The sequence below is a fragment of the Brachyhypopomus gauderio genome, chromosome 12 (assembly GCF_052324685.1).
Source record: "Brachyhypopomus gauderio isolate BG-103 chromosome 12, BGAUD_0.2, whole genome shotgun sequence".
Taxonomy (NCBI): Eukaryota; Metazoa; Chordata; class Actinopteri; order Gymnotiformes; family Hypopomidae; genus Brachyhypopomus; species Brachyhypopomus gauderio.
In genome coordinates this window covers 15,631,733-15,649,948 of record NC_135222.1, presented here as the reverse complement: position 1 = coordinate 15,649,948, position 18,216 = coordinate 15,631,733, and the positions used below count along the sequence as shown (strand labels likewise).

At 40.0% G+C, this 18,216-nt stretch overlaps 1 protein-coding gene across 1 annotated transcript; it reads right to left on the bottom strand.

Annotated features, from left to right (window-relative positions):
- Nucleotides 1-1,097: 1,097 nt before the first annotated feature.
- LOC143527902 (interferon-induced GTP-binding protein Mx3-like) lies at nt 1,098-17,034 on the bottom strand. The gene is made up of 12 exons (XM_077023276.1): nt 16,587-17,034; nt 15,495-15,626; nt 15,131-15,285; nt 14,556-14,694; nt 14,175-14,373; nt 13,669-13,747; nt 10,508-10,630; nt 9,869-10,010; nt 7,431-7,589; nt 7,234-7,310; nt 2,611-2,874; nt 1,098-1,881 (listed from the first exon to the last, which is right to left on the bottom strand). The coding sequence occupies exons 1-12, from the start codon at nt 16,777-16,779 to the stop codon at nt 1,660-1,662; spliced, it is 1,884 nt and encodes a 627-aa protein (XP_076879391.1). The 5' UTR covers nt 16,780-17,034; the 3' UTR covers nt 1,098-1,659.
- Between the last annotated feature and the right edge of the window lie 1,182 nt (nt 17,035-18,216).

Sequence of the window (18,216 nt, the reverse complement as noted above, 5' to 3'; positions counted from 1 at the left end):
TTTGTCAACCAATGTCCAATCATAAACATTAAATCCTCCATTTCCCTGAGACTTGTAGGGATCAGAAATTTTTAGAACTAAGAGAAATCCTATATTTAGATGGGTTATGGTATGCAATGAGTTTACTCAGATATTGTGGGGCAAGACCATTTAGCAATTTATAAGTCAGCAGAATAATTTTAAAATCAATTTGATATTTAACCAGGAGTCAGTGCAATGTTCTAATGTAATCAAAATTTCTAGCCCAAGTTAAGACTCTGCTGCATTCTGTATGAGTTAGAGTTTCTTTAGGGATTTTTTAGAGCATCCAATTTAAAGACCATAACAGTAGTCCAATCTTGGTGAGACAAAAGTGTGGACCAGTTTCTGTGCACCTCAGAAGGAAAGTAAATATCTGAGCTTAGCCATTTTACATAGATGGAAAAAGGCAGCTTTAATGACATTGCATATATGTGTGTGTGTGTGTGTGTGTGTGTGTGTGTGTGTGTGTGTGTGTGTGTGTGTGTGTGTGTGTGTGTGTGTGTGTGAATTGAAAGATCAAAATCGATAGTGACACCTAAGCTTTTTATGATAGATTTAGGTGTTACTGGAAACCCATTTAGGGAAAAAGGAATATTATACCAATTGCTTCTTGCAGCTTTGGGTTCAAGAGATTACACCTCTGTCTTGTTGGAATTTAAAAGAAGAAAATGTCCTGGATGCATTTCTCAATTTTGGGAGAAAGATTAACATTGTCTGACCTTTAAATAAGACCTTTTTGTTTCCATGTTCATTGTCGTTACGTTGGCATTCTTTTGCTCTAGTTTGTCACGGCTAGCCCTGCCCCCACATGTCAAGTGTACCTTTTGTTTTTCTAGCCATGTGTCTGTTTTGGTTCCCCATGTGTTTCTCCTGCCAATCCAATGCCATTTTTTACCCCACCCCATGGTTATCATTCCCACTTGTTTGTAGTTATTTCCCTTGTTAGGAAACCCTGTTCTTTGTCTTGTTAAAGGCTGGTTATTGAATGGTTCAAATGAAGAATCTCGCTGGGGTTGCTGGCCTCTCACTATGTCATATATTGGGACCAGCAAACCTGCAGTTTGGCTTTTTACAGCACAGTAACAACTTTATTTTGTTACAATACTTTACAAGGATTCAAAGTACAAATGAAAGAATGTGTGAAGCAAATTGTATGAAGATTTATTCTCAAAGATGAATCCAGGGGAAGCTGAACTAATACTTACTTGCTAAGAGAAGAACAAAAGCAAAGAAAATATCTCAAGATATCACTTAAACAGCATCTACTGTAGGTAATGGTAATCCCAACAAAGAGCAAAATATCAATTAACTAACAAATGAGTAACAAATGACAACTATGGAATAGAAAGTAGAATGCAAATACACATCTCAACACAGGTCACATTCATTTTAATAAATGTAACTCAATCCTTAATCCACAATCCCCGTATCCCTGTCAAAATATATGCCTTTCTAAGAAATTACATTAATGTGTTACCATGGTTATCTAAGAAAATAACAAAAGACAAGAGATATACCCACTGATTACTGTTTAACTTCAAAAAGATAAACAGTGCTAACTGATTAAACAGATTCATGAAGACTACACCATTACAATAAATGTGAAACAAATTCCACTAGAAAGTGCACAGTGGGACATTAACACTTGAGCAGGCTGTCATGGGCCTTTGTCAGGCGAATCTTGCGGTTCTGTAGAGCAGCACGCATGGTGCTAATAACCGAGTCTTCCTTGAGTAGATCTTTGGTGGAGGCCTTGTCCTGCAACATCTGCAGCATGTCTTTTTGCAGTTGGATGGCGAACTCCTGAAGCAGGTAAAGCATCACCATGGGGATGTGGTCCGCCAGCCTCTGGCTCGCAATCTGAACATGGGTCATCGAAGCATTTCAGGTGAATCTGATAATACTAGCTTTTATCATTTGTCCTGTTAGCAAAGCTATTCACTAGAATTTAAATAAATTAAAATATAATTGTTACATAAACAAATACAATAGAACACCAAATATATTAAAAGCATATTGCTAAAGCATAATGTTTGCAAACAAATTTCATACTTTAGTTTTTTTTTTTCATTCATTCAGGGTTATTAAAATGTATACTTTTTATTCAGCTAACTTGTTTGATTCTTGTTTTCAAATAGTTCTTCTTGGATATTATATATAATTAATCATTGTAAGAAGAAATGTTTGACATATATTTAAACACACCCACACACAAAACCATATATAACCCTAATATAACTATATATTCAAATCTGAAGATTCAAAGTAAGCAGAGGCAGTCTTTGCATAGAGGCGTTGCTAGGCAATTGCCTTGGGCCCCTCCCACTGCAGCCCACTGTAGGGGCTCCCTGACTAGCTAACTTATTTCTCGCATATTAATGTAGCTAAATTCACCTTGAACCCCCAAATTGCTAAGTCTGCCACTGAGAGTAGTTAACTGCACAATATACATAGAGATATTAATAACTGTAGTGAAGTACACAAATTTTCCAGAGGGATCAGGACATCTCCTACAGATTACCTTCATCAGCTGTGCAAGCAAAGTTCTTCAAGCACTTTACCTATATATCAAACCATTAAACACCTTACACTGTAGTAGGCATTGAAGTGCTGGTTCAGTTCCTGCAGGGTGGCATTGTTGTTTGTGCTGCAGCCTGAAGACCTGGAGTCAGACACTCGGTACTCTGGTTCCTCAGAGTTCTCTTCTTCCTTGTGCTCTTCATTCTTCTTTGTGGTCAGTCGCTGGTTGTACGTTCTGTCCTGGGTGTACACAATGTTCTCCATCTTAAACTGGATCCTCAGTATGGACTCCGCCTCATTCTCTTTCTCCTGCTTTATGTTCTCAATGTTCTCCTGAAGACATACAAACAAAGCATTGTGTTCAACATCAGATTCAGCTGCCAGAGCACAGGGAGAGAATACGTCATCACAAATCATCATATACACAAGTGGCATTAAGTTCAAATACAAGCAAATTATATTTCTATTTGCCTACTGGTTTTGGTTCTGAATGCCTTAAGGCAGGTATCACCAAATGGCGGACCGCGGTCCGGATCCGGACCCGAACGCCGTCCTGTCCGGACCCAATCACATTCCTGATTAACTGGATACGGACCCAAATGCCAAAAAAATTTTAACGGGAGACTATATTTTAAAACGGAGAATTTATTTTCAGACGAGTGTTACGTTCACCACCCATTTGAGTGTTACGTTCAACCCCCCCCCCGCTCAACAACTTTCGTTCGCCACCCCCCCCCCCCCCACTCAACAACTTTCATTCGCCACCGCGGACCCGGACCTAAGGTCTGAGCTATCTGCCAAAAATGGACCGCGGAAAGATTTAATTGATTACCCCTGCCTTAAGGAATGTTCTACAGGGAAAATATGAATTATGCCCAGTATAGAATGGATCTTCAGACAATCCTGGTGACCCAATTCACTACTCTATATATATACAACTAAACAACGAATCAAAGGTTTCTGCTGAGGACTTACTCAGTGGACTTGCTGTTTTGATATATTTTTGTACTATTTTGAGGGATTGTAGGAGAGTCACACAAAACAGATGTAATATTTAAGATAAATATTTCCAATGGAACCATTGTAGAATTGTGGTTGGACATTTCTTGGCCGGTTACAGAAAATGTGCACATTTCTTTGAATTCTTTATGATGTTGTGACCCTAACCCTATGTTTTGACCCTAACACCGTATTCAGATGACATGTTATCCCTTCCAAAATCCCATATACAGGGCCCATAGAACTGATGAACCCCTTCTTATCAGATTTACCAGGGCTTTGGTATAAGTAATTATGGCTTCTGTTTATGGTCTTTATTGTTTAGCTTGGTGCATTCCTAACTATAATGAATCACCTTTGGAATTCACAAATAGACCTTTAACCAAGAATGCCCAAACTGACCATGATTCTATATTTTGAGATACTGGATACTAATCTGTAACATGGAGAGTACGAGAATGTACACACCGCGTGAAAACAGAGAGAGGTGGACCCAAGTGCCGGCTCGAGCTTAAGAAACCTATGACAGGATATACTAGCCAGCGAGAGAGAGAGGCAAGCAGACACCATCGGTAAGAACACCGAACACAAAACACGGAATACTCAATGCGTAACTAACAAACAGAGAGATGGGAGAAAATAATAAAGGCAACTCAAGACACGGAAAACTCAATGCATAAAAAAAAAACTAAGGACGCCAGGGGAAGTAACTGGCTAGCAGGTAAATGCCACAACAAACAAAAAATCCTTCCCAAAGTAAAAGTATAATGGATAGGAAAATAACAGGTGGAGGAAAATTTGAGATAGGCCAGGGAATGGCGCAGGAGATAGAGACTCGAATAAGTAGCAGAATAGCAAGAGAGAGATAGAGAGAGGGGAAGGTGGCGAGACACCTTATAACACAATGTATCAACAGGGAAAGCAGAGAAGGGCCGAAAGCGCAAGGGCATAACCAAAATGATTCAGCAGTGAGCCATCAAAAATACATGGAATAAATCAACGTGTGATACCAAAGCTCGACCGTAAAGCACACAGGATAAAATACTAAACGTGAACTCAAAGAATGTGGAAATCGCAATGTGTTAATTGAGAACATAAAGCCAATAACAAATAAAATATGGCAGGGGAAGTAACTGGCAAGCCGGCAAACGCTGCAAGGAACAAAAAACCTTCCCAAACCAAAACCAAACTGGAGAAAGAAATAACAACCAAAGAAAACTTGAGGCCAGGAAGCTGCATAGGAGTAAAATACTCGATTGAGCAAATGGTCAAAGAGAGGGAGAGCGGTGACACACACCAGGGACGAAACTCGAGAAGAACTGGCTGACAAAATGTACAACATGGAGACCAAACGATTCAGCAGTGGGTGCATCTCAATTCAGGGGTTGCAGCCTACGTAGACCGCGTAGACCGCAGCCCACGGAGGCCACACACTTCGAAGGCCGGGTAGGCTGAATCTCACGGCTGTTAAATGAGACAGTCTAGTCTTCGCAAGACGTATGTTTGTGTGACCACGCTCTGCCCCGTTACATACGTTACATTCGTGTTAGTGTGCTGTCTGACAAAATGGAGCCAGAAACCGCATTTTTTCTGTTTTTATTGTTTATTTTTATTGAAGATCTAGGAATTATCCGTTGTATTTTTAAAAACATTACACTTTAGTAAATATTCAAAGCACAGGTTTACCTGCAATATCATTAATAATTGGCATGTTATTTAGCATCTCATTGCAGTATAAATTTCCATATTTAAAAAATACCTACATTTAAAAATTTATTTTTCGGCCCATACACTAGACTCGGCCATGTCGCCTGTTTATTGTTCATAGAGCAATGAATCCTGGGATATGGTGGGATGCGAAGGATACTCAGATGCATCCTTCGTTTTCAGGGTTTTGAAGGCTACATTCGTCGGCCGCATAAGAAGGAGTCCACGAATTGGGACAGCCTTCGGCGCGGCGCAGTGACTTAACCGGCCTACAAATGCGCACTTCGTGGGCTGCAGCCCCTGAATTGAGATGCATCCAGTGTGATGCCACAGCTCTCTCCCTAAAGTAGGAAGGGAGACAGCTGTGGCTCATCACCGCTGATTACGGGAGTTCTACTTGGAACTGGCTTGTGAGTCCCCCCTGAGGCGGCAGGAGGAACCACTCTGGAGCCAGCCCTGACACTCAAAGGAAATAACTCTTCAAGACCAATCAAAAGACACCAAATTGGAATTTTTCTAATAAAGAAAAGGATAACTTATAGATAAAGAGTACAGCATCATCAGGTCATGGAGCCAAGTGATATTCAGTGCCATCTAATCATACATTCAGCTATCAGGACTGGTGTTTCAACATGAAGATTAAAACCTGTATCATCATTATTGAATTGCTATGTAACCCATGTGTTTCATATTTATGTCACATATTATTTTCTCCTATTAGTGTAATGTATGTGTATTAATCTGGTAACTGTTACTACTAAGTTGATTACCTCCTCAGCTCTGGTATAGTGAGTTGAGGAAGCCTGTTAAGTCACAGATTGCTTTAATAGAGTAAATGCCACTGAAATGTTTTAACTAATGAATCCTAATGAACCAAGAATTATTTATTCCTAAATGAGATGCCCACAGGAAAGTAATATACTTTTCAGTATCTGTTGATATGTAATCTGGTTTTTTCTGTCTTTGGTATACGTCTATGTTTCATATGTCCCTCAATTCTCACAACACCCTCAGATCAATACTTAAATATCGAAACTCAGCAGAGAACGAGCAGTTCCAACCCTAAAAAATGTGCCTGGACTTCCTTGGGGGCGTCAACAGTAATGGAAATTCAAGAATTAAGTATTTGCGCTTTTATAAGCCTGCCATCTATTTAGTCTGTGAGTTTGTTTAAACGTGTTTAATTTGCTACAATGGATTATTTTTTTGTCGTTATTTTGACTCCCATTTTTTTTTGTAGAGTTATGGTTAGTTCTATTCTTCAGCAGTAATTAATATCAATTCTACCATAGCACATAAAATACTGGCTAGCGGACACACATGCTCAACACCCCAAAGGCCTTACTTACTCAACCAAGGGGACGGAATGGACCTGCTCACACATCATCACTAAACTTCAACAAACCTTCCAGTACGACTGTGCCACTGGAAATTATGTATGGCTTTATTTTGGACCTCAAGAGCCATAAGAGCCTGGAAGACCCTCGACCTGAGTAAGGCCGTCGTCATTCATAATGCCGCATTGATGCGAACCTTGATGTTCATTGCTCTTATAATAATCCTCAACATTGAATTAGCCATTCTGACCAGATTAGAGTGCTACATAAAATTTAGCCAGTCCTACTTTTGCTTGCACTTTAGACCTAGATTTGACCCCTTTTAGCATAGATGCAGGGCTTTCCATTATCTTCCCTGTTGTAACATATTTTCACCTGTACCCGTTAAACCTCAATTTCTCTATGTTTTGGATGGAGCCTCACAATTAATAATTAATAACTTAAATCCACTGCTGCACTTTACAAAATACAAGTGTCCATGTGAAAGCATTAAGCAATTGTCCACAAAAATGTCCAGAAATATACTGAGGCAAATACAAGCTTATTAAGCATATTGTACTTGTAATGTAAGAATCACTCAGCAGATTCAGATATGTTTTGTTTATGTTAGGGTCAGGCTGGAAGGGTTGGCATAAATAGGAAAACCTACTTTCGCTGTTTTGAAGAGTGCGGGTAAACCCACAAAGCTGTGTTGGGCCAGCTGGATGAAGCACTTTCTAACAACCTCTAAAGACAGACACAGAAACCAGAGTTAAGGGAAAGAAAACATAGACACATACTGTACAAACATGTTGAGGGTGGATGTGCAGAGTTGACTGCATTATGGCTTTTGTATGGACCGTATACCTGAGATCTCCTTCAGGCTCTTCACGGCAGGCTCCTCCAGCTCCTTGATCTGTTCCCTCACCAGCCCCTCAAAGGTCTTGTAGTTGATGAACCCTGGGAGCTCCCTGCCCCGGAACTGAATCTCGTCCTCCTGGATTTCCTGCTCAATCCTGCGGTTAACTGGTACATTTGTAAGGAAGAAAGGCTAAAGTAAAACATATGACTTTATCTTGAACCGACATGAAGCTCAGATCTTCAAATAGCATTACATAATGGAAATGCTTTAGTACTAGAGTGAAGAATCAGACAATTTTATGTAGTGCCAATTCTCTGTATAGTGTCAAAACTCTGCTGTACATACCTACTAGAACCATCTATACTAATATACTATATACCAGGGGTAATCAATTAAATCTTTCCGCGGTCCAGATAGCTCAGACCTTAGGTCCGGGTCCGCAGTGGCGAACGAAAGTTGTTTAGCGGGGGGGAGGGGGGTTGGAGAACGAAAGTTGTTGAGCGGGGGGGGGGACGTAACACTCAAATGGGTGGTGAACGTAACACTCGTCTGAAAATCCATATCATACTGGTCCGTATCCAGTTAATCAGGAATGTGATTGGGTCCGGACAGGACGGCGTTCGGGTCCGGATCCGGACCGCGGTCCGCCATTTGGTGATACCTGCTATATACTATTATTGTGACGGGCAGGGGTGAGCAACTAAAAGGAAGCGATCACGCAAAGTCTCAGGGTAATAGGATGGTTTAATAGAAAGTGTGCAAACCAAAACTCGTGCAAAAGATCCAAATTAAGGATATAATGACCAGCGGTCAACTGGTACAAAGACAAGACATATATAGGCAAACAAACGACCCTCAGGTGAGATGGATCACGGGCTCCGCGCACATGACGTCACAAAACAACAACAACAGCCGCTGTGGACGGAGGCGGCCGGTAGGGGGCCACCTCACCGTGACAATTATATACTAATATTGCTAAAACAATAACCAATAAATTTAATAAATCAGGCTATTTTAGATTTACAATTTTATCAAGTTGGCTAATATTGCCATGATTAATGAAATAGAACTTGCTTTTTCCAACATATTTATGTAACAGGACAGCAACCCTAGGAAGGGATCACAAAGGCTCCTGTGGGTTAGTTACTGCTTTGGTAAAATTTCTGATTGTTAAAAGCCCCTAAGGGTAGACCCAATGACAGATAGAGGACTACAAGGGGTGAATGAGAAACCAAAAAGTGGAAGGGGAAAAGGAACACACGGAACCAGCGCAGTTGGGATCTATAGCACACCGCACTACACTACCATGGACTGTGAAGTATTTGTGCCTTTATAAACTTAAAGAGGTGTGGGAGTCCTTGGGAATGAGATCAGATGAGATACATATGGAGGGAGCAGGAGGTTTACAGGAGCAGAGAGAGGGAGAGAAAGAACAGCGTGGTGCAGGTTTTCAGGGGTGTCAGGGGCACACGAGAAGTGCAGGAGCAGCTGGGGAGACACAGAGAGCTCAACGCCCAACCAGACAAGTGGGTTTCCAGGACTGGAGGCACTTGCTCAAACATGAAACAGGAAATGGATTCCCTCAGCTCTGCAGATGTGGGAGATGGGGATCCACTGAACTGAGGATCTGTACTCTAACCACCATGCCATTGGGCAGCAATATAAGGAGACAGAGAGAGAATCAGTAAGGGGTGATTTCTCCATTTGAGAAGTATGTGATTTCCCTCTAGTGGTTGGAGGCCCACATCACAGGCACCCCCTTAAAATTTGTTTATTGCCATTTGCAGTCAGATAAATGTACAAGTTTCACATGTATTAAACCAGGAGTGACAAATAAATTCTCAAAGCTACTTGGATTAACCACTTCAAAAGCTGTAGGTCAAAATGATCTGAACTTTACTGACAACTTTATTTTTTGGAAGGGAGAAGTTTCTAGTAATTTCTAACCCTACGAGAAAACATACACACATATCACTGAGCGCCCTATATGCACACATCATTGAGTATACAATATACCCAATAATTAATGAAGAGTACATAAGTATTACTTTTTACCAAAGCAAATGTGCAGCTATAGGCATTCTGTAAAAAGAAACTGTGCTGAGTGGAGAAGAAGTCAGTATATGTTGAGGTTATCTAATTCTAACTGCAGACAAACCTTGGTGTCCACCATTGTATTTTCAGGAATGAGAAGTTACACCAAGGAATAGATTAACATTCCAATATGATTGTACTTTTAAGTTGTAATTACAAGACCTTTGGTTGTAGGCTACTGTCCCTTAGGCAAATTAGAATGAAACAGTATACAACAGATCCCTTATTAGATTAGCATGTGTATTAGGTGTTGTTTTGCAGAAATAGGGTAGAAAGCTCGCTTGATCTAAACTGTCCCTAGCTGCCCAATCCCTCAAAGTTTCACTAGACATAAATTTGACACACTTACATGTATTTCCAGAATCTTCCAGGTAGTCCCTCCAGTGCTTGAAATGTTCCCTCAGAACAGAAAACACATTGGTTTCTGCGGTACTCTTGGGCTTCTCCCCAGTTGTGAGGTTGATTGCGTCCTGGGTGAATGCCATCACTTTCTGAAGAACAGCACAAACGAAAAGAACATTTTATTAAACATTTCAAAAATACACCAGTAGGCTTTAATAATAGATAACTCAGATAACCGAGGCAGACACATGTCTGATTGTTTATAAAACTGTCACAGGATTATCCATATAAGAACAGAATAATATTTAATGGAGGTCATTTCAGGGTATGCACAACATGAGTTAAGTACCGAGCATGTCAGAACCATATAGAAAATCCTTATTAATGCTCTTCGTAAATTCGCACTGTTGTATAGTCCTGAGCTAATCACTTACCAGTCGGACTAAATAAAGAGAGAGTGAGGGTTTTGGGAGCAGCAAATTTACTTTACATTTACTTTACATTTCTCTTTACGCGCATTAACAGGTCTACAACACCCAGTCAAATATACCAATCATGCAGTTACTCACAGGACTATCCATTCACAACTATAAAACACATATGAACTGCATTTCAGGAATAATGCTGTTAATAGACCTAGGCTTACATCACGCAGGAAGTGGCTCTGCTCTATTGGGTCATCGGGTGGTCCTTTGCCATAACGTTCCAGGTCCGACTGAGTCTTAGCGATTGCCATTGCTACCTCATACTGCAGTTTCGGAAGCATATTCTAAAGAAACAACATGTACACCTGTGTGTTATTGCAGATAGGGATTTATACACAGCAACCCACATCCCTTTGTGTCACTACAAATCTTTATACGTATATACACAGCGGCATTGTGAACTAATTTCTAGGAGACACACACATAAATGAACATTATCATGGACAGTGCTGGGTTGAGGCAATATTATTTTGGTATGGTTTGGGATGTAGTCTGAATATATGGCACCCACAATAGAAACATGGAGGTTTGACTGTAGGTCTAAAGAACAAAAATATCATTCTCTTAAGGACTTCTTGTAGGAGAGACACTACATCATGCTAAATGCAGCTGACAGAAAACACTAACACATCAGGCAGGAAGGCATAGGGACCATACACATTGAAATCATATGACATCATACAAGAAGGAATTAAATATCAAACAAGGTAGTGAACGTACAAGAAATGTTCAGTTTAACACTGTATAGCTAAATTGGCAATGATACCGATGACTAGTGATCACACTGTATAATTTTGCAATGCATAGAAATCTCACTGGTAATACAGACATTTGGAATTGATATTTGTAGTGAGATTAGATTTTAATTTTGTAAGTAGCTTTGCATCAGTATCCTGTTTACAATATCTGGGTCGATTTTTGTTGCAGTGTTCTTCGTCCCATACATGTACTGTGTAATATTGTCAAGCTGAGACATTTACTTTTGTTAGCTGATGCGAAGAAGCTGGCCTCATCAAGATTGGACTACTATTATGGTCTTCTAATTGGATGCTCTAAACAGTCCCTCAAGAAACTCCAAATTGTACAGCATGCTGCAGCTAGAGTTCTAACTAGGCCTAGAAAATTCAAACTTATTATTCCTACTCTCTCGGCGGTACACTGGCTTCTTGTTAAGTATCGAATAGATTTTAAAATTCTTCTGTTGACCTATAAAGCATTAAATGATCTTCCTCCGCAATATCTGAGTGTACTCATTGCATACCATAACCCATCTCGCCTTCTGCACTCCCTAAATGCAGGATTTCTCTTAGTTGCAAAAATTATCAAGACTATAGCCAGAGGCAGAGCTTTCTCCTTTAAAGCACCTCAGCTACTATAGATAAGCCTTCCGTAGCCACATACTAATCACTGGCACGAGAGCTATGTTTAAAATGATGGTTGTTTAAACTGATGTTCACATACTCAACCTGTATTTTATATCTTGGTTGCATTCTTTTTCCAAAGACAATTCCTTACAACAGTGGTTCCCAAAGTGGGGGGCGCGCCCCCTAGGTGGGGCGCGGAGCTATTGCAGGGGGGGCGCGGAGCTTGGAAGTAAAGCCTGGTTTATACTTTTGCGAGTGACCGTAGTGCGTGAGTACGCCCACCTCGCGCAACCCTGCACGAACGGTGGAGGCGTTTATACTTGCACGAGCTTCACTGCAGTGTTCTCCAAAACGATAGGTGGCAGTGGAGAATAAAAAACCCCTGCAAAACCGGTGAAAGAACATTTTTACCTGACGCTACACCAGGCACCAAAATAAATAAATACACACACACACACACACACACACACACACACACACACACTATATATATATATATATATATATATAACCATCTCAAGAGGTTTACAGAGGTTTGAAAAAAATGGTTTGAAAAAGAGAAAATATCCAGTGAGCACAGTTCTGTGGGCACAAATACCTAGTTGATGCCAGAGGTCAGAGGAGAATGGCCAGACTGGTACGAGCTGATAGAACGGCAACAGTAACTCAAATAACCAGTTGTTACAACCGAGGCAGAAGAGCATCTCACAATGCACATCTCTCAATACGTCGAATCTTGAGGCGAATGGGCTACAGCAGCAGAAGACCACACCAGTCAGCTAAGAACAGGAAACTGAGGCTCACCAAAAATGGACAATAGAAGATTGGAAAAACATTGCCTGATCTGATGAGTCTAGATTTCTGCTGTGACATTTGGATGGTAGGATCAGAATTTGGCATCAACAACATGAAAGCATGGATCCATCCTGCCTTGCATCAACTGTTCAGGCTGGTGGTGGTGGTATAATGGTGTATATTTTCCTGGCACACTTTGAGCCCATTAGTACCAACTGAACATTGTGTCAACACCACAGCCTACCTGAGTGTTGTTGCTGACCATGTCCATCCCTTTATGACCACAGTGTACCCATCTTCTGATGGCTACTTCTAGCAGGATAACATGTCATGAAGTGTGAATCATGTCAGACTGGTTTCTTGAACACAACAATGATTCGAATTACCTCCACAGTCACCAGATCTCAATCTAATAGAGCACCTTTGGGATGTGGTGGAATGGGACATTCGCATCATTGATTGCAGCCAAAAAATCTGCAGCAACTGCGTGATGCTATCATGTCAATATGGATCTAACTCTATGAGGAATGTTTCCAGTACCTTGTTGAATCTATGCCACAAAGTATTAGGGCAGTTCTGAAGGCAAAATGAAATGAAATGAAATGTGCCATATTTTGTCAATTGTGATTTTTACACCCCAATCGAAATTTGTCCTCCGCTTTTAACCCATCTGTGCAGTCAGAACACACACACACACACACTAGTGATTACTAGGGGGCTGTGGATCACACGTGCCCAGAGCGGTTGGAATCTAACTTGGTACTAGCAAGATGTACCTAATAAAGTGGCCAGTGAGTGTATTTGTACTATAAATACAGACTTCTGCTAGCAGGCTGCCCAATGGATGATAGGTTCCCTTTTGGGTCTTGGTCCTCCCAAGGTTTATTCCTAATCCCTGCCATCATAGGGAGTTTTTCCTTGCCACTGTTGCTTCTGGCTTGCTCATTAGGGATCTGGACCTATATGATTGTAAAGCTGCTTTGTGATAAAACGTGTTGTAAAAAGCGCTATATAAATAAATTTGACTTTGATTTTGATTGTGTGGGGACCTTATGATTTTTGAAAATCCACAGGTTAACTAAAATTAAAAGGTTAATTCAAGATAAAGGTTTTTTTTTTTTGGCTATGTGGATTTGAATAAAAGAACAAAGTTTTTTTGTTACCTCAATGTGGTGAACAAGTTCATGTGTGAGCTTCTTTGCCAGATTTGAAATGGTGGCTTTCCCCTCCTGATACAGTGTACTGTCAAAAAATGACATTTTGAAGTTTTACTGTTATATTATCTGTTCAGAAATTAAATATACAAGTGATTCTGTTTTTACATCACTTTGGGAACAGAGAGAGTGATCCTAATAACTATCCAAAAACTTTAGGAAAACATTGACTTGTGCAATTTAATGACTCTGTGTGTATTATCACTGTACCAAATATTAGCTATTATGCTAATATTATTACAATTACATGATATAATCTGCCTGTACACAATGCAGTATTTGACTTTAAGGGAATATTGGTTCCCACTAACATACCCCAATTATGCCTTTTGTTTAGATGTTTAGATGTTTAGAAATACACAAGGAGTCTTAGATGTCTTACACCATCTCTCCATGGACTGTAACAATAATGCCTGATTGAAGGACAACACCTGGGTATAGTACACCTGTCCCACCTGAAGTAGGCGTGGTCTTTGAAGAAGGCTGTCTCAGTCTCGGTGGCCTCTTTCAGGGAGAGGCGATGTTTTATCTCCTTCTGCCTACGACACATGACTAGCATGTAGCCTTTAGCAAGTTTAATGACTTCATTAGAAACAATGGACACCACAGTTTCTTCCATGCCTTTGTCCACCAGGTCTGGCTTTGTTAAGATGCCTGTGAAACAATGAATGCTTTATTTAATACAAGAACACGCATACAAAGGAGTACTATTTCCTGTCTGTATGTCCAGATTTAATTAAGTAAAGCATTTATATATTCTATAAAACAGTTTCAATAACAAAACGTCTGTGAAATTTCAGTGGCATAAAGACAAATTCTGACAAGGCAGTGCACACCTATGGTTCTCTCCCAAGTTGGATCCACTTCATGGGCCATCATTAAGGCCTCTGTGGTTGCTATATCAACATTACATGGGACCACCACTAAGTTGATTGTCTGTTGTGATGTAATGAACTTTTTGATTAGCCTCTTAATCTGAAAGAAATTCACATATTCACAATCAATGTGCAACATCAACATAATGTAAAATAAATGAAAAATATATAATATAAAAAAAAAACCTAGATTGACTATTGAAAACATTCTAAACTCTTTTCAAGGTAAACACAATATTAGGTTATTTTATAGGATCTAAAGAGAAAACATATTGATCAAATACTAATGTCTGTCCAAGTGCAGGGAAGCTTCGATTTGTTATGGTACGGCCTCTGACCCCTCCAAGAAGTGGTCGAAAGTTTTCTTGTTTTTTTTTTTTTTTCTTTTTTTTCTTTTTGATCATATCTACTATTTGTTTTAATATTTATTTATTTATCATAAACATTTATTTAATATTACTGCCGTTGTAATGAACAGTTTCATTTAGCACCTTCATAAATGTTTCAATAACCTGGAATAGTTCCAGTTTGCTTACCTGATCTCCGATGTTCTCTGGCTGGTCCTTGACAGCCACGCGGGTGATGCCAGGCAAGTCAATGAGCGTCAGGTCGGGCACGTCATTTGACATGATTTCTAGGCTGATGAGGTCTTCGCTGATTCCAACGCCCACCCCGGCGACCTTGTTTTGAGCTGGAGAGAAGTTAGAGATGCTGACACCATTGGTTTGATCTCATTTCCATAATCCTGACATCAATCTTGACCTCACTGTTACAATACCTCACCCATAATCTTACATATAAAGTCAAACCTTGAGATGAGGATTTCTTAGCATTGTTAAGGAGATAATGCTAACTACGTTAATTTTAGGTTAGGTGCTTAACTATCAGATGGGGTGCTACCTTCTCTAATCTTCTTCTCCACATCCATTGGGTCCTCAATGTTTTCGGTGTGGTTCTGGTATCTGATCATCCCATGCCACTCACCAGTGCTCTTCTTCATCTTTAACTCGAGTGGACATCGTGTTGTGATACCTACATGTGTTTAAGGAAATAAAGAGATGTCTTCTGTGCTTCTGGTTTTACTCCTATAAAATGTGGGGGTCCCATGTGGGACCCATGAAGACATGGGTGCTCCTAAAATTCTAAATGCAAGAATCAACTGCAGTTCATACAAGGAAAATCATTAGAAGATTCTCGACTTTATTTTAGTTTTATTTGCAAAGGATTAGAGTGTTGAATGATGATTGTAGCTACTTAGAACTTTTTGAACCATTTGAAATTTTCTATATGAAAAAGGTCTGTTTGGATTTGCACCTCGGGTCATGGCAGACATGGCAGACATGCATTTGGCCCCTAGCAATATCTCCTTTATTTTGATCATCTAAAATCCAATAAACAGCAACTGAAGTATTGGAAATGCATATATTTCTCTTTCTCAGAATGAATATTAACAAGTAAATTAACCTTTCTACGTAACCAGACAATTACAACAATTATTCTTTCAAATGCATAAAATTATTTGCCAATGTGTAAGACCCTTAAGAGCAACTGATGAGCTGCTAGTTTTCCACCAGAAGAATGTGTTAGGAATTGAGGACATGATCAGAGAGATCAGAGCAAATGCACTATAACAGGATGAGCAGGACAGTTGATCTGTTTCTGTGTAATCACATTCACTGGTCTGTTACCCCTTTCTGACACCTCTGGACAAATACTTATGGAGATGGAGTATTTACTGCAAACATGCAATGCAGGTGCAGGAAAAATGAGATTTCTAGATATCATTGGACTGTAAGGTTCAATGTGCAGGTCTATGCTTTACAAAGAAGTCTTCAGCAAAGTGCCTTAACTAATTCGGCATGTGCATCAGAGCCTTGGTATTAGATTAAATTGTCTGCAATGTTTGTGTGCAGTAAAATTGTAAACAATGTTTGTAGCCAGAATGCTTAGCAAATTGCCATAGCCATTACAGAGCGGGTGTTTTGCTCTTACCACCGCCCCTTGGCAATGCAACTCCAGAAAGCGCCTCCAAGACGGAGCTTTTCCCGGAGCTCTGGTCCCCGATAACCACGATGGCTGGCAGGGATAAGTCCTTCTCCACTCCGAGAAACCGCAGGGAGTCGATCAGATCAATAAGTGGACGTATCTTCTCTTCATATTGTTCGTTTAGTGCATTATTCATCATTAAGGTCAAGTTTTAATGATGTCCTCACTATCAAGAATAAACTACAGATTAAACCCACTTTGGATCCTCTGGTCGTTCCTGGTCTGCTGAAATGTTTTATTATGCTTGCATGAAGGTTGTGTGGACTAACCCAAGCGTCACCTCAGTTTATATGCCATCATTAATTCAGTTTGTTTCCTTGTAAAATTCCACAGAGGTGGAAATTGGCCCAACATGTCAAAGTATGAGAAAATGAAAATGCACTGACACTTCAAGAATGTTGATTGCGGTTTTCGATCTAAGCAGAACAAGGCAGAGCATTGCTTCTGTGATCTACTTTTTACTTTTTTTGCTGAATAGTACAGTATTTTTTGAACAAATGTATGCTGACAATGACATAGTCACACAGAATGATGGATGGGCCTGGAAAAACGTGGACAGGCCACTGTGTCAGGCTTCATTAACCATCTATGTAGCCTGCTACCCAGTGATTTGCACTTTGCATTTTTATACAGGTGAATACTGGCTCAGATCAGGGGCTCAACCTGGACTCATCAGAAGTCCACATGTACCATATCTGTATTAGCTTGCACTGTGTGCACTATGTGTACAGTGAGCTGAATAGCATATATACTCATTCATATTTAGCATGTACTATATATACTTCTTCTGATGTCAACAGGGGGGAACAATGTACTGACAGGGCTCTGAAACATTCAGAGGGTCATCCTGGGCAAGATGGGAACAGCCAGGGTCGTCCTGGGCACGGTGGGCACAGCCAGGGTCACCCTGGCCATGGTGCATGCCAGCCAGGTGTAGAACTGTAGGAAAACATCTGTGGGCTTAAATATGGAAAACGACAGGAGCAATCAAGGCCCAGGTTTATATAGTCAGTGTGTATGGGTGCGTGTGTATGCTTTTGTGTGTGTGTGTGTGTGTGTGTGTGTGTGTGTGTGTGTGTGTCCCTTTGGTGCCTGGGGCACTGTTCTTGACTGCCTTGTCTGTCAATGTCATGGTCTAACACAAACATGTTCTGCATGACACTAATAAGGAATAAATAAATAATAAACTTTGACCTTATGCACCTTGTGTTAAAATGCACATAATCCACACATGCAAACTGTAAAATACAGTATTGGAATTAATACATAGAACATTAACCACTACACCTTTAGCACAAAATCAACATAATTGTTCCATTTGTGGATATCATTTAGAAAAACACATAGCAAATTCACATTTATTAGCTGAAAGAGACATCCAACATACACCATGTTTCAATTCATTTATGTACCAAATTTTCTTCATTTTACCATATTACTTAGACAATTTTGTGAAAAACAAATAAATAGAAAAGGATACAGACAAAACAGCCATCAATGAATGTCCATTGGGTTGAAAAAATACATAAACATCTAAATAAATAAAACAAACAGTGATCAATGGTTTATCCACCAC

What these genes read in the sequence shown, in the direction of transcription:
- LOC143527902 (XM_077023276.1), bottom strand. Translation starts at nt 16,779, where the DNA reads ATGATGAATAATGCACTAAACGAACAATATGAAGAGAAGATACGTCCA. An exon ending in GGAGAAGAAGATTAGAGAAG is followed by an intron (nt 15,286 to 15,494) that starts GTAGCACCCCAT and finishes ACTTCTCTCCAG; the next exon opens with CTCAAAACAAGGTCGCCGGG. An exon ending in AAAGACCACGCCTACTTCAG is followed by an intron (nt 13,748 to 14,174) that starts GTGGGACAGGTG and finishes ATTTTTTGACAG; the next exon opens with TACACTGTATCAGGAGGGGA.